The sequence below is a fragment of the Monomorium pharaonis genome, chromosome 9 (genome assembly GCF_013373865.1).
Source record: "Monomorium pharaonis isolate MP-MQ-018 chromosome 9, ASM1337386v2, whole genome shotgun sequence".
NCBI classification, from domain to species: domain Eukaryota; kingdom Metazoa; phylum Arthropoda; class Insecta; order Hymenoptera; family Formicidae; genus Monomorium; species Monomorium pharaonis.
Genome location: NC_050475.1, coordinates 17,477,988 through 17,495,169, shown reverse-complemented (window position 1 = coordinate 17,495,169; position 17,182 = coordinate 17,477,988). Strand labels below are relative to the sequence as shown.

Here is a 17,182-nt window from a genome sequence, read left to right as displayed (position 1 = left end):
ATAGACAGTAATGGCGAATTCGGTTGAATGCACCAGTGCGCACTAGTGCGCACTGAGTGCGTCCTCGTTTAGTGTAGTTTAGTTTTTCCCATTCTGAATACAAGCCAACAGAATACGAAACACTAAACGAGGGCGCACTAGTGCGCACTCGTGCACTCAACCGAATTCGCCATAAATAATAAACAAAGCTATTAGTTAATATTTTATATATTTCCATTTGTTACTATTCTAATTTAGCTATAATTAGTATTTGCACTAATAATGCGTCTACGATTGTCTCTTGACCAATTAGAAGGCACCTGTTGGCGATTACGATTAGCGATTCTTATTTAGTCGTTTGTCTATTTGTCAAGAGACAATCGTAGACGCAACGTGAACGCAAACACAATCGTCAATTGCCTAGTGTGATTCGGGCATAAGACAAGTTATAAACGAAGGTGAATAAAGTCGCGGAGAAGGTGCTCATGGTAACGTCTGCAGTTTTGTGATGCTTCCCTTTCCCTTACCTAAGGCCTTTGCACTTCTCGTTCTCGAGCCTTTTTCTAAGACACTATAAATTTTTCTTTATTGTTGAGTATAAATACCTACATTTTCTACTGATGTAATATTTATAATTTGTCTTTAATCGTTTGTTATAATTTTTTATTGAGTTATTTGTTCATTTATCTTAAAAAAAAACTAATTAATAAAGCAATTATTGTACTTTATTGTTATTTTTTTCTCGCAATTAGTTTTTATATTGTGTCGCACTCAATAATTACACAGGCACACAAAAAAAGTGATTTGATACTGGGACCTTACGAGTTAATTTCCATGTATTTTGACGTGCTGAACACAAATCCGTTGTCAGAATTGCTCCATCACTCACCTTTTTTTTTAATTAAAAAGATAGCCTTAAAAATCTTGAAAATCGTAATAATTTCACTGCACGCGCAAAATGGTGGGTGATAGAGCAATTGTAACACAAGATTTGTGTTCAGCGGTTCAAAATACATAAAAATATCATGGTCCGGTTCGTGATAGAGATTAAATTTCTTGGTGTGGCAGTGCAGTACAGCCACCCATAAAAAATGGTTTGTATCACAGACCAGATCATGATATCTTTATGTATTTTAAGCCACTGAACACAAATTCGGTGTCAAAGTTGCTCCATCACTTACCATTTTCCGCGTGCAGAGCAATTATTGCAATTTTTAAGTTTGTTAGGCTACTTTTTTTATTAAAAAAAAAAGAAATGTTGGGTAATGAGGCAATTCTGACACCGAATTTGCGTTCAGTACGTCAAAATACATAGAAATTGACTAGTTGGATTCCAATATCAAGCCATTTTTTGCGTGCCTGTGTTATTTAGCATTAAAATATGTTTATAAACTTAAAATGTAATATAATGCTACTAATGGATATAATACCTATCTTTTTTTCTAAATAATATTACTTTAATTTATTATAAATTTATAATTCACGACATATTCCACTGATACAAAAGGAAGCTATTATTATGAGAATATGTAAAAACGTGTTAATTATTGCATTAATTCTTATATGTTATTTATTCTTTTATTATATTTTTCTTAATTATAATTTTTACATTTACATTATACTTTATGAATTCAGTCATTAAATTTTACATACAATAGATAAGAAAACATAACTAAACTGTGAATAGAAGGATTTAATAAACGGAAATTAGGTCGTTAGATTTACTAATTCTACACAAAAAAATGCTGTTATATAAATTAAATAAGTCTAATCAAAATTGATATTGTTAAAATAACATTAATACTAATAAACAAAAATTGGCAAATAATTGTTTTAATAATCTTGGCAGTTGGTTTAATAATATCAATGCTTCTACAAAATGTTATTAAATAATGGATATTTATTTATCCAAATTACATATTTTTTTATTATAAAAAGACTCAGACTTGAGAGAAAAATTAAAAATAATATGAGCACATTTAGTGTTGAACTAATGCAATTTTATTCTTTAATTAGCAAAAATAAAAGCAAATTTTATTTTCAATTATGTGTAATAATGTTTTTAAAACAATCACTTTTTTATTTTTCGGACAAAAATCAACGCTTAATTCAATTATACGATAAATTAAGTATGCAAATATACAACTTACATATATTTATTTATTTGTATATCTAATCAAGTCAAATATAAGTTGTACACGATTAATATTGAAATAAAATTGTAATGTTTATATTTTAGCATTATTACATAATTATAAAGTATTTAATTCTCAACTTTAAAAATTTGTTACAATCTGATATGTATTCACTAGAATATTATATGTATTCACTACAATATTAATTCAATTATATATTCGTTTAATATGCATAATAAAAATTGCACACGTCAAAACATACAATATTATGACGATTTATATAATGTATCTCAAAGTATGCAATAATTGCTTGCACGTTTCTTGGATTTATACGATGTTGACTACTCTTTCTCTTTCTTTCTCTCTCTCCCCCCCCTCTCTCTCTCTCTCTTTCTCTCACGTACATATGTATTTACATAGAGCATCGTTTCATGAAATGCTTATTGTGAGCATAATAAGAAGATTACATTATTTCACAATAATGTGTAATGTTAATTGCAGATTGCCAACAAAATGGCTTTTATTGAATGGAAAAGTCAGGCTGATTTTTGTGTTACAATCGCAGATTTCTTCTCAGTGAGTTTTTTGTTTAGTGACAACATTAGAGTTTTATAAATGTTGTACACTGACAGAAAAGAATACCTGATTAAAATCAATACTTATTTAAATGGTACTAACGAATGTAGTTCAAATAAATAATATTTTCTATAATTTACAAAATGTTATTTGTTTAAAATGAATATTATAAATTTTTACAAAATATGTTACACCAAAAAAATTGTTTTCTAGGAACCAAAAGAATACTTTAAAAATAAAAGAAAAATTGTAAAGTTGAGCTAAATAATAAAACTGAGTAGGCTATTCTTAATTTTACAATTTTTTTGGTGTATTAGCACTATTCAAATATTAACTATTTATTTGAATTAAGTATTCTTTTCTGTCAGTGCAGATTCTTCTTATTCTACATTCTATTATAGGAAAAATAATAGTATAACTAGTACTATTATTTTTCCTACCATAGACGTCTTCATGAATTTTATCTGAATGAATAATGTTACCATGAAAAAACCTTAAACCGGTAAAAAAGATACGCCAAGTATGTAAACGCATGCTTTCAAAAATGAATTTGAGATTAATACAATTAGCCAAGTATATTTTAAGAAGACTTAATAAAAAAATTTTATAAGCATTTGAAAATTATATAAATAAAATTTAAAAAATTAGCCAAATATATTTTTTAAAACCTTAGAAAAACCTAAAAAATTTATTCAAAAATTATTTAAAAAATCGAAGTGTTATCAATGATAAGAGATAGTGAAACAAAAAACTTGGCAGGCTTGGCAAATGCTTATGCACTTGACGTATCTTTTAAAAATTTTTAAGATTTTTTTAATGGAATTTCACTTTTGTTTGTAAAAATTAAAAAATTATTTTTTATTTTAAATACATTGAACTTCATTATACATACTCTTAAATGTGTTAATTTTATATGAATGTACATATGTATGTATATATATTCCGTAATCTAATATATTTTATTTTATTTGTTCTACAAGGAGTATGAATGCATTTTTAGCATTTCGAGGTCAGTTGCATTTCTCTATACTTAAATAATTTATTAACACCCATTTTGTGTTTTTAATACATATCCTGTTTGTATGTTCATCGATTATATTTTCATTGTGGTGAAAGAATGCATTAATAATTTTATACTTATATTTGCATTGACAGATATCTTTGTCGTAGGTATAGCTTTAATATTCAGATTTGTAATTTTCTTATTACAAATTTGGAATAACATTAGTTGAAAAATAAGAATACCTTTGTAATGTTACATTTATCTTATATAACATATACATATATACATACGTATATATACATATATGTATATAATTGTAATTATATTATTGTTATTGTGCTAATTTTATACATATTTGGATTAACAAATATCTTTACCGTAGTTTGAACATTCAGAGGCTTGTAATTTTATTAATTCTTTATTAATAATATTTTTGACATTTACATATATTTACATATCATGTATATTATTTGTTTATTTTATTTTTATCATTTTTTAAATCTTTTTTTCGCGTATCAATATTCACCACTTACAAAATAATTTTATTTTAGTTTTATAAAATTGTACGTAGGCACATTGTGAAACCTTGAACGACAAATTGGCTTTACGTGTGAGTGTGTATGTGCGTGTGTGTTTGTACATGTGAATCTGTGAAAAATAACTTAAGTGAGTATTTTCGTCCAAGAGATCGAGATCTCAGAATTAATTTTATTATATTTTTTCGCGTATCAATATTTATCACTTATATTACAAAATATATTTTTATTTTAGTTTTATAAAATTGTATGTAAATACATTGTGAAGCCCTTTGAACGACAAACTGGCTTTATATATATATGTGTGTGTGTGTGTGTGTGTGTGTGTGTGTGTGTGTGTGTGTGTGTGTGTGTGTGTGTGTGTGTGTGTGTGTGTGTGTGTGTGTGTGTGTGTGTGTGTGTGTGTGTGTGTGCACATGCGAATTTGTGGAAAATAACTCAAGTAAATTTTTTCATACAAGAAATCTCGAGATCTCATAATTGAATGTATCGATTTCAATCGGACTAGTCGCAAAGCTCACATCAATATTATATAATAGAATTGCCATTAGATTTTTTATTATAATTTTACTTTCTAAGATATTTTAACTGAAAGTAAATTAGATAGCTAAATTTCAGATAAAGCTTAGTAGCACCGCGACATTGAAGTTTGCACAGTAAAGTTTGCATCACACGGCATGATTTTTTGTACTTAACGTTACGTCGCTTGATAATTTTATAAAATCTACATTCTATAATATTCAATACTCTAACAAAAAGGAATCAACAAGTTTTTCTTACTAAAACAGTATATGCATTATTAATTTTAAATTCTTAAGTCGATCTTAGATTTCCAGTCTATAATTTGTTTTCTGATTAGACATTGAGATTTCGATATTATGTTGATAGATTTCATTTCTTATACGTATTTATAATAATACTGCAAATTGCAGTATGTTTTAATTGTAACGTTACTTATCTAATATCATAATAAAAATAAAAATGTTTATAATAAAATATATTACATGGTGTACTTAAAACAATTTTTTGCATTTAACTATTATAAAAAAAATTATTATAAAAATAATTTCTTCTTTATTGCATTCTCTTTTTCTTTCTCTCTCCCTCTTTATTTCTCTTATGCACAAAATCTGTTCAATTACCACTTTTATATCATTTTTATATATATTTTTTGTTTTCAATGAAAACTATTCACTGAAAATTATTTTCTAATAATTTTAATAATTATTTTCTAAGTCTAAGTATAGTCAAAACGTTTCTTTAACACAGTGTTATTAGTCGCGTTTATAATTATATAATGTTTATCTAATTAATTATAATGTATTAAGAAAATTTGTCTTGGCTCGATACATTGACCTGTTTATCATATTATTATTGATTCTTCGGTGTTTCACAAAATAGGAATTAAATTAAAATTTGCACGAATAAGACTTGATATGTGTTATACATGATGTTAAATCTTTCCTAATTAAAAAATCTAATCTAATAAAAATTTAAAAGTCATAATACTTAAATTTAATGTTATATTTATTACATTTAAATGCTTAATATTAGAATATTAAAAGTAAATTTAATATTTAAATAATAAAAATATGGGTGTGATATTAGTAATATTTGTTAACTATTGCATAAATCTTAATATACAAAAATTCAATTTTTGCTCATTTATATTAAAAAAAATATTACAATGTTTAAAAACTTAAATAAAGATAGAGATAAATATTTTATACTTATATTTTATAACTGATAATATCTTCGATTTCTATGTACATTTTTTGGAATTATATAAATCATGAAGTACATTTACTACACTTTACAATTACACGTAGAATATTTAATTTTTTATTTAAATTGTTTTTACAGCACCTGTAATTATATTATAATTTATTCAGATCGTATTTAGATGTATAATTGAATTTCTTCGCCAATATTCACATAACTGTATTTAAATTGTGTTAATTTGTAAAGCAAACCGTTCTTTTTGTCAGTGTTCAAATATTCATATTGGAAATATGTTCACGTCGGTATCCATGGAAGTATCTTCGTGCCGTCTGGTTTGCTATCAAATGCTGCCCTCTGTTATATATCAGAACGCAAAACTTCCAGTTCGCAGGCGCAGGTCTTCCGGTATATATACTAGTTTACCGTCTCCTATATGCTACCGAGGTGCATTCTTTCCTCGTATCTCGCTGGTGCTGGACCGTCTGGACTCGCTAGTTCCCCTCTGTCTCTCTCTCTCTCCCTCTGTCTCACCCCACCACACCCTTCTCTCCGACGACCTTCGTCCTTACGTACCAGTTCCACAGTACTTGCGTGGTAGCGGCCGTTTTCACAGCGACCCCACTACCAGACTTCACGACCAGTTCCCGTTACTGGTAGTCTGTCTGGTACCTGATGCGGCAACAGTTGTTCCTCACTGCGCTCACTGTCTGCCTACTTTCCTTCTATTCAATGATCTTTTTTTTATCTTCCCCCACTTGTCCCCTTCGCGAGCGATCATTTTGTTCTCGTACACTCTCGCGTAGGTCTTATCCGAACGTCCGTGAACGCCCGATAAGAGCGACAGTGTCAGGGTCAGTGTGAGTGGGGCAACGCGACGGCGTGTAAGAGCGAAGTCGGGAGAGTTTGGTGCGGAGCAGTACGGGTGAAGGGGTTCGCCCTCGTCTCTCTCTCTCCCACCCGTCGTCAGTCACCGTCGACGAAACATGTCTCTCATCGCCGACTGCTTTCGCCGTCTGACGGACATCTCGTCCTGTAAAAGCGAGGTACGCGACACATGCTGCTTTATCTTGCATGCCAGTTCCGCGATAAGCATCTGATGTATCGGAGTATAAAGTAGTATGCACGCTCCGACTAAGGATTCTTGAGGAGCGGCTGGCAATCAAAGAATTTCATTTGTCACAGATGCAACTTCTCTTTCTTTAAATTATTGTCTTTACTGAATGATTATTTTTTAATCAAGCAGCGTGCGGATTAAGTAAGACTTTGAGATTAAAAGCTATGCATAAGAAAAATCCCCATAGCTATATCGCTAATTTATAATAATGTCTTATGTGTTCGGTATAGTGAAGTATTTACTACATCTACTGCTGTAAGAGTGAATAATTACTGTATTTACCAATAATTGCTGTATGCACTAATACTACTGTTGTATCTATTCTTCAAGTATATTAACACGTAAGGTATATTGCTGAGGAATATTTTCACGCGAGAATGCCGACATCTAATGGCATATCACGACTTGTATTCAACCCGTCAATTTTTATCGTTAAAATATACGTAATATATACGTGTGTAGATAATAGTGTGTGTGCGAGAAAATTCGATAAATTTTAGTATCAGCGGTTTCATTATTCGTGATATTTGCATTTTGACATGACGTGTCGAGTGGCCGCAACTAAACGCTTGAATATAAAATGTGGGTCACTTGAAGAAATTGTACACGCACAAAGCTCTGAAATCCGATGACCTTGAACGTGATGCAGAATGCAATTACGCGGTTATTCAATCCGAAATAATCTAATATTGAGCGCCGTCCTCAACTTATTTACTGACAGAGCCTAACATCGCTTCAATCGCAATACTAATATTAATAATTATTTTATTAATTTGAATAATTATTTTAACTTATTTTATTTTATACTCCAATAATTATATATTTATATTTAACTTTTATTTATTAAATTTATTATTTATCATCTATATGTCAGAGGGCTTTATTAATTACGCATTTAATTGCAGAATGCTTTATACATTCATATGTAATTAGAAAACAGTCGTTTGATTGCAATACACATCTATAAAGAGTGTCTATTAATAAATTAAAACCTTTTTAATAATTCATATATTTTCATCTGACACAAATTTATTTCAGCTCAAAGGCTACAAAGTAATGGATGTGCGTCGTACGCGTAAAATTGGTATTGCCTGCCGAAATTTTCAGGATTTGAAACAAAAAGCTTGTTCAAAATTAAATGTAAGTATATATCAATATATAATAGACAATAACTTTACATTGTTTGCATTAAGCTAATTTCAGACGGATGCGTTTGAGAATTCGCTATGTATGCGAAACAAAAACCATATGAATAATGCAACGTATTTTCACGCAATGTAAACTGCGCGTACGCGAAAATGTAACAAAGTTTATCATGTAAATGCCGCACATTTGCATTTATCGAGTATTTAGATGCCGATGACTGGCATAGATTTGAATTTACTTCGGTGTATATTGTGCTGATTCACATAATACAATATATACGATCATTGCATAAAAAACCGCCAGCTTTTATTTGGGACAACAAAGTAAATAGCCTTGCTTAAACATTCGAGATATGCTTGAAATAAACGCGTAATATATCTTCAATAATATTGAGGAAAAAAATCTTTTTAATTATATTTTGAATAGTTCTTGCTTTTTTTAAAAATAAAAGTTTTTCTTTCAAAACAAAACAAGTTTATTTTTTTTTTCTAGTTTGAATTATAACACCAAATCATTCTCTACAGTAGCGTTACGTTATAAATTTTGTTCGGCTAAGAATTAAACAAAAAAGTTTATTTTTTTACACGAATCTTCAAAATATTAATCAAAGTCTTTGTTTTTATACCTATTGGCTAGAAAAAATTATCATATTGATACAATAAACGATATAAAGCTGAGATTTTCTGATTTACTTATCTGAAAATGTAACTTTTTATTTTTGTGCTGGATTTGTTTTCGTAGGAAATTTAAGTACATTTAATTTAAAGTACATTGTTTTTCGTAACGAAATAATCACGACACAATAGAAAGTAAAAATAATCTACATACGCAATACTAACACATTGAATGAGGATAAATCGACACAATGCTGCTCGATTTATGGCCTTTAAATACTTTGTGGAATGTAGAATTTGTCCTTGTAATCGAAAGCAGAAATAACAGCCAGTGCATGTGTATTCAACGATTTATTATTGTATAGATTTACTCTTCTCTCGACACTCATTCAATGCATTTCTTCCTCTTCATTATGCGCGTACTTAAATCGCGCCAAATAAATCTTGTTCTCGGTTCAACTTTCTTCTAAGCTGCTTTGCAATCAGCACTTAGCCTATGATGTTCTATTAGTAAATTATACGACAATCTTCAAGATAGCGAACACCAGTGAATTGGAACATACACGTGGCATAGGTCATAGTGTTTGCTTAATATAACGTTGCGAAAATAGAAAGCCATTCATTAAACATGCACATTTACATCGAGTAACAAGAATATTCTGTAGAAATTATGCAATCTGACAGGTATACTCTTGAAATATCTTCTCATTAAGCGCAAGTACGATAGCGTAGTATAAAGATATAATAAAGTTACAAAATAAAGTTTTTCATTTACATGTTAAACCTATAACAAAGAATCTTTACTTCTGTAATTCTAGAAAGCAATTCATTTTTTTTTTTCATTCTTTGCAATATTAAAAGGAAAAATATAAATTATTGGAAACACGAAATGTTTGTTATATTTAGTCTGTACAAATATTATTTCATATTTTTCTTTTTGATACGCTAATACGAATGCTTAACACAATTGCAAAAATGTAACGAGAATACAAAAAAAAATGTAAATGTATTTTAAATTATCTTGTTGATCGTGTATGGCGCACCTTTTTTAACTACCGTCCTTGATGTGAAAGCGTAGGCGGTGATAGCAGATAGGTCAATCCAGTTGCAGTGTGTCCTTGAAATCCGCATCTGCTCGTCCACAACCGCTGGCTCTATCGAACCAGCCGGGCCAGGGACAGGAAGTAATCTCAATGTTAAGGTCGTGAATCCGCTTTCCGCGCTGGCTTAAAGGTCGCTCCAAATAGTTTTCTAGGCCAATGTCAACACGAGCCAACGCAAAAGCACGAATACTCGTTTATTAAAATTGACGTTCTGAAATAAACCGTTACTAAAAAGAAAAAAGAATATTTAAGCCAGTTCCGAGCAATACGTTCAAATGTAATTAAACATTATTACTAAATAATTACAATATATATATCATATTATATATCATACACGTGTGACCTATTATAATGACAATTTTAAATTGATGAAATAAAAGGACTACATTTAAATATATGCATAACATTGATATCGTATCGTAATAAATAATTTGCACTTATAAGTAGTGTCATAACCATTATAACCAGTAATAATCTTAACGCAATGGAGCAATTAAATTATTTTTTCTTGCTATTTATAAGAATTTTACTTTTTAACAACTTCGCTGTTGAAAAAAAAACAGAAGAAAAGGGCTTATAGAGAATGCACGACAATTTACCTCCATTGTTCAGAATCGCTAGAGAAATGTGAGAATGATACCGCTACACGCCAAGAGAAAAGCGATGTAAAAGTTAATGAAAACCTTGTATGTTCAACCTTCGGACTATTATTTGTATTCAAGAAGATAACAAGAACATATTATTATATTATGGCCTTGACGTTTGTCCGAGATATTGAGTGTTTCTTCGTATTATTTCATCATTTATTCAAAATTGTTAGCTCACAAGCAAGAAAAAAGGGGAAAAAAGGAAACTTTTTCAATGTAAATGTATCGAATGTATAATATTTCTCAATTAAAAAGAATTAATTAGGTAGAACGGTAAACTAATTCAACTTGCGTTCTTATAGGTAATTAACGATCCGGCGGAAGTAAACGTTTTTCTTCTGGACGGATCATTGATCGATGAAGAGTATTTTCATACACTGGAACCACAAACTACTTTGATTTTACAGAAGCCAGGGGAAAAAGTGTTATCCGGTTAGTATAACAGCATAACATGGCAATTAAACATATAAATATGCTTTGAAACTGGAACAAGTAATGCAATTACATTATTATATGCAACGACAAAAAAGATATCACATATTTAAAATTTAAATATTTTACTTTTTATATTTCATTTTTAATCTAATTCAAGTCAGTATAATTTACTGTCTCTTTTTCCTCTATACATAATGTCAAAGGACTCTGGGAAATTATCAAGTTGACATTAACTAATTAACATATAGAATAATCAGTAGAATTTTTAAAGTTTCAAATAACTTTATTCAATAAATCACACACACACACACACACACACACACACAATACTTTTATTGCAATCAATTTATCAATGTTTTCGGTCGACAGATTTGTAACTTGTATAAAACTAATATTGCAATTTTTTATTTTGCCATATCTCCTTGAGATTCTTACATCGAGTATTTATTACTTGGTATCCACCCATAACTTGACATTTCGCGATACATTGATCTAAAAATTCAACGTAAGTTTAACGCGATACAATAATGAATGAACTGCGTTTAGCCAAGCGCCAGAGTTAAATATTTCGGTTCAGTGTCAGCCTCTTGAAGTTTGCAAACTTCTTGGCAAAGAGCGCGGGATAAGAAAAACAAATCGCGATTTTTCACCGATACGAGCGAGGAAGTTGCGTGATTTTTTTTCAAGGACGAATTTCTCGTAGATGCGGACATTCTCTACGATGCACTGAGACGCGTAAACATCGATTTTCTCACCGCCGGCGACAGGGTGACGCAATTCTTAACGGAGAATCTTAAAGCAAAAGTCGCCTTGTTGAACAAAGCGTTGAACAAAGATGACTCTCGGACAGTACTTAGTACGAGGGAGCAGCATCCGGAATGGTTTAAAAATTTGGAAACTAATTACATGACGAAGGTGAGTTCAATAAAGCGAGATCTCTCTTTAAAAATATTTTTAAATTTTAGTGAACTTAAATATTAATCTCAGGCAACTGACAGGATGTTAGTTATTTGTCGTCATTAATTAGTCATTTATGATTCTGATCAATTTTTACGTTAAAGATGATGTCCAAATGTAAAAACGACGTGGATTTGTTCACGTAATGTCATAAACGTAGAGAAAATATACGTCATTATTTTCGTGTTTCGTTGAATATAAAGGTAACTCCAATCACATTCGACTTAACTACTCAGCAAGTGATTGTAGTACTGAATGCTTATTACCAAACCGGTCACTAATAACATTATTAGTATTTCCTCGATTGGTAAACTGTCTGACGGTAGTAATTTGTGAAAAGTATGACATAAATACGTCGTAAGATGAATAAAAAAAAGTTGTCACTAATTGAACAAAATGACATTATTATTACATTGTAAATAGGTAACATAACGTCAATCTAAATTATTTGAAATTACTAATACAATAACTAATGACGATTAAAATAATTGACAGCTTGCTGATTATATTTTGACTTAACATACATATGTACACGCATTTTATCTAATAAGTATCTCTTTAATTTGCGAGCAATATTAGTTCTTTTAGTATTAAAAACTCTGAGATTAAATCAATTACTTTATTCGCAGGAAGCATACATGCACCGCAGATGTCAAGACAGAATACGTACTTATCTTTACAAGACGATTGAGCAGATCAAGTGCTCGGACGTGTTCATGAACGATCGCAAGGCGAGGCAGCAGCTTTTGCGTACAATAACGTTCTTTAAACTTCAGCTTAGGCAGGATCACTATTTTGGGTTTTACTTTGATAGGAGTAGAGCGGCGATTGACACCAAGAGCGACAGTGACGAAACCGATTATGATAAATGTTACGAGCACTGTCCCTGCAATTTTGGTCGTAATAGCGATGAAACATCTCTTCGTCAACGGTGTCTGCCTCAGTTGTCGGATACGAATGTGACCGTTGATTCAGATAATATCGACGAAACGGATGCGAGAAAGTTTCATGAATCTAAGAAAAACGCGAAAACGACGACCGACGAGAACTCGGAGAGTTGTCCTTATCGCTTAAAACCATCAGAAAAGCAAATCGCTATTTGCGACAGAAAGGGCGAGTTTAAATGCGAAGGTCGGTGGAACACCGATGGTTGTTCTTACGGCGATAGGCACAAGATTAATCCATATAGATCCAAGGAGGAGCTTGCCTTATTCTCTACATGGAATTTGGATCACCAGTAAGATAGCAGTTTCAATATTTGTCACTAATTAATGTGAATTATTACATCACGTCGGATGACTTTAGAAAAATCATTAACAGTCATGCATGCATGGAAGTTCGTCCAATATAAATCTAAAACAATTTTATTTATTTGATACGCACCAATTTTTGCACCACAATAACCGACAAGGCTTAATTTTTATTTATTACCGCAATATTATATATGTATGGCAAATTATTTATTTATGTATAATAAATACAAGTTTAATAAAGGTAAAAAGGTACTTCAGAAAGATTGTTTAATTGGTAAAGAGAAATTAGTAGATTTGTATTGATTTCAAACAATTTTATTATCGTTTGCAGAATCGAAAGGTCCAGGACGCTAATTCCGAAGCTGCTGCAGCTCTCGCAACAAGACACGGTCAATGAACAAGATATCTACGACTGTTACGACAATCTGTTCACCGTAAAGAATTTAAGGATAGTCCATATCGTATGCCATGATAAAGGATCGCATAAGTAAACGTTGACCCTGAGAGATTATAGGTCTGGCACATATATTACGCTTCTATAAGTGCTGATTATATACGTGCATGCCAAAGAGTAATTGTACACGTGAAAGAGATTAGACTGCAAATCCAAGTGTGTATTTAATTGTGCATAAGATTATGTAGTCACTTTTTATGCATTTACATGCGTTATTACTTTTATACTTCTTACACTTGTATCAATATGAAATTACACGTGTCGGTAAAAAGTACAAGAATAACATATATGTAAATGCATACAAAAATGATTACACAACTTTACACATAAGAATACATACTTGAATTTAGAGTGCACATTCAGATGAGTAGAGCGCACACGATCTCCTCAAATACAGATCTCTACAAACATAAGTATATTTAATAAATTTAAGTGCTGTTGATAGAATGTAGATTTAGCGATTACATTAATGTTACACTATTGGGTATACTTCCATTGCGGCATCAAACAATAAGCAATAACATTAATAATGAAATGTCCATTCCAAAGTTCGAAATATTACAATTTTCAGTGATTCTGAAAATTATCTGTTTTGTAGATAGGAAATATAAATAATATTGATATGTTAATATACAAGTTTGATTCTGATAATTATTTTATAATACAAGACGTTAACTAGAACGGAATTAATTAATATAAAAACTGTCGGTGTTCAAAAATACGCTTATTTTTTAATATTTTTTGATAAATGCCAACTTTTCAGTGAAAGAGATTCTAAAATATATAATTGAAAAGAAATTTTACATATTTAATATATACTTATTTTATTTATTATATAAATAAAAAATAATTAAAAATCTATTTTTTATGATATCTTAATTATACGATTATTACAATGATTTCCATTGTCACTCTATTTTTATCGATATACTTACATAACGATTGTTCAAAGAAACTATCCTATAAATCAATTACGAATACAGGGTTGCATAAATCGCACGCAATGGAAGAACTATAATTTACTCCAGCGGTTATAAAAGTTGCCAAAGAGAAAAGCTGTTGTTTCAAATATGTCGTTAAGCATTGAATATATTCAATGCTTGTAGGTAACATCTATTAACAACTTTTTGTCATCAAATCAGAAACAGCTCTGAGCAATAGGCTTCCATTAAAATCAGATTGAATCAACTTAATTTCTGATTTGACTTGATTTTAATGAAAATTCAACGCTCGTCTTGCTCCATGAAATATGTAGATTATCTTTTAGGTATATTTTTATTCTGAATGACTGCTCGATAAGAGACAAAACAAAGTTCTGATATATACATATTATATATATAATATTTAGAGAAAAATACATATATATATATATATATATACACGATATAATTATTCCTATAGATACAAAACTTTCCATAAGTTTTGCGATTCCATTCGTATTTATATCAATTATTTATTAATTTAAAGTAAATAATGTTTTTAAATTTGAAAATTGTTTCTCAATGTTTTTCTATAAATATATTTTTATAACTTAAATCCAAATTTTATTAAAGAAGAAAGAGAAAGAGAGAAAAAATAAAGTTCGATATAAAATTATACAAAGAATAAAATCTTGTTATCTATTTGAACCTCTTTCAAATTGATTAAAATGTATACATTTTCGCTTAAAAACTTATTAAAAGTTATATCTTTGTTATAATAATAAAGATCAATAATAGAATCAAAATGAAAAGAAGCTAATTAAAAGAAAGTACGGAAATTCTGAAAGAGCTATATATCCTTTTATATATATTATTGAGTAATGTTTTAGGAATTTTTATCATACACATAAAATAATGTATTTTTAAGATTTAAAAAATTGCAAAAGTTCTAAACGTCACTAATTTTTCTTTTTCTGAATTACTTAACTTAATTTGCTTTCTATATTCTAACATTTAATTATGTAATTAATTATAAATATAACTGCGAGTTTCAAAAATTAAGAAACGCGCGACACTAATGCGAGTAATATAGACTGATGTTCTAAAAATATGAAATGTAAAGCAGCAATGTAATTTTATATTTTACAGAATACTTATATTAGTTCCTTTTATTATTCTAAGAGCATTTGTATTTGATTATTTATATCACACATTACTGAGTTGTATTAAATATCTTGATATATATTATTGTATCGAACAATATCGTTCCTAATTTAATCAAAGGATTTGACTGCTTCGCAAACATGTTTGTATGTTGTGTATTGTTATACACAGGTTTTATTAACTACAGGGTGCAGAATTGTAGAAACAATTGTTATGGCTTTGACCAATACATGTCTCACTCTTCTGAGTAGACTTCTGCCATTTATATAGCTTCTGATGCTTAAAAAGTATTACATATTACTAGATACATCAGTAAATGAATTAAATTAAAGCTAATGACTTGAATATTTTTTAGGTAATTTCTATAAAATCTTGTGCAAAACAACGAAAGTAACATAAGAAAAATTTTATAGTAATTGTCAAAACCAAAATTGATTTCAACAAAGAATTAAATTAAATTATATAATAAAAGATTGGTTGTATATGTCTTATAAAAATTAAGTAAAAATAAAACAATTTTGTTTTATATGCTTTGTAATAGAATTTGAGTTTTTTGATTTTATATATGCTGTCCAAATAAATTCGATAATCATTCACTGATGTACCTATCCTATAAAATTGCAATAATATGCAGAATTAAAACACAGAAGAATTAATCTCGTTGCCATCGAAAATAAGTTTATAGATTGCTTAAATCTGAAAATATAAAAATACGAAAATCTAGTACATTACACTTTAGATTTCCTGCTTCTTTAAGAGAATTCTTTAAATATTCAGTGCATTTTATATTTCGATAGCAACGTGAATTTTTCAATCATTTATTTAAGCAAATTATTCTGCATATACGTATTTTGGACTGATTTATTTATATTTTTTACTTAAAATTAGGAACTTATACTATTGCAATATAATTAATTGTATAACTATACTTGCTAATTTTATGCCATCGTTAATTACCAATGTTAATAAGCTATACCAGAAAATCTACATCTTTATCATCTTCATTAATTTGACGTTATTTATGTCGATAAAACATACCATTTTAAATTTCTAATTACTGGCTAAATTTCATATTATATCTAATGAAATTTTAGTAAATTTATTTTTTATAAATTATCCTGCTGCAACGTATGTAGAGTAAAATACCAAATATGGAATACATTATTAATTTAAAATACTACAGAGATTAATAATATAAAAATTATGGAATGTTATAGAGCTAATGAAGTTTATTACATATCCTGAATCCTGTTATTACACGTTACAAATATAGGTATTGATTACTCTTTTTTAGAACATTTTTTAAATGATTTTTAAAATTCAGCTGTATTTGAAAAACTTGGTAGTTTTATTAATGTTTCTGTGTTGTTTATTAATAACATTTTACATTATAATGATGTAATATTTTAATGATAGATAACAAA

At 29.2% G+C, this 17,182-nt stretch overlaps 1 protein-coding gene across 2 annotated transcripts; it reads left to right on the top strand.

Moving 5' to 3' along the window:
* Window positions 1-5,945: 5,945 nt before the first annotated feature.
* On the top strand, window positions 5,946-16,972 carry LOC105829988 (DNA fragmentation factor subunit beta). 2 transcript variants are annotated; one of them, XM_012669088.3, is made up of 6 exons: window positions 5,946-7,206; window positions 8,104-8,205; window positions 10,878-11,007; window positions 11,714-11,925; window positions 12,597-13,204; window positions 13,552-16,972. In XM_012669088.3, exons 2-6 carry the CDS (start codon window positions 8,122-8,124, stop codon window positions 13,709-13,711), a joined length of 1,194 nt encoding a protein of 397 aa, XP_012524542.1. In that variant the 5' UTR covers window positions 5,946-7,206; window positions 8,104-8,121; the 3' UTR covers window positions 13,712-16,972. The 2 variants fall into 2 exon arrangements, with proteins under 2 accessions (XP_012524542.1, XP_012524540.1); XM_012669086.3 differs by having other exon boundaries at window positions 5,947-6,994.
* Window positions 16,973-17,182: the final 210 nt, after the last annotated feature.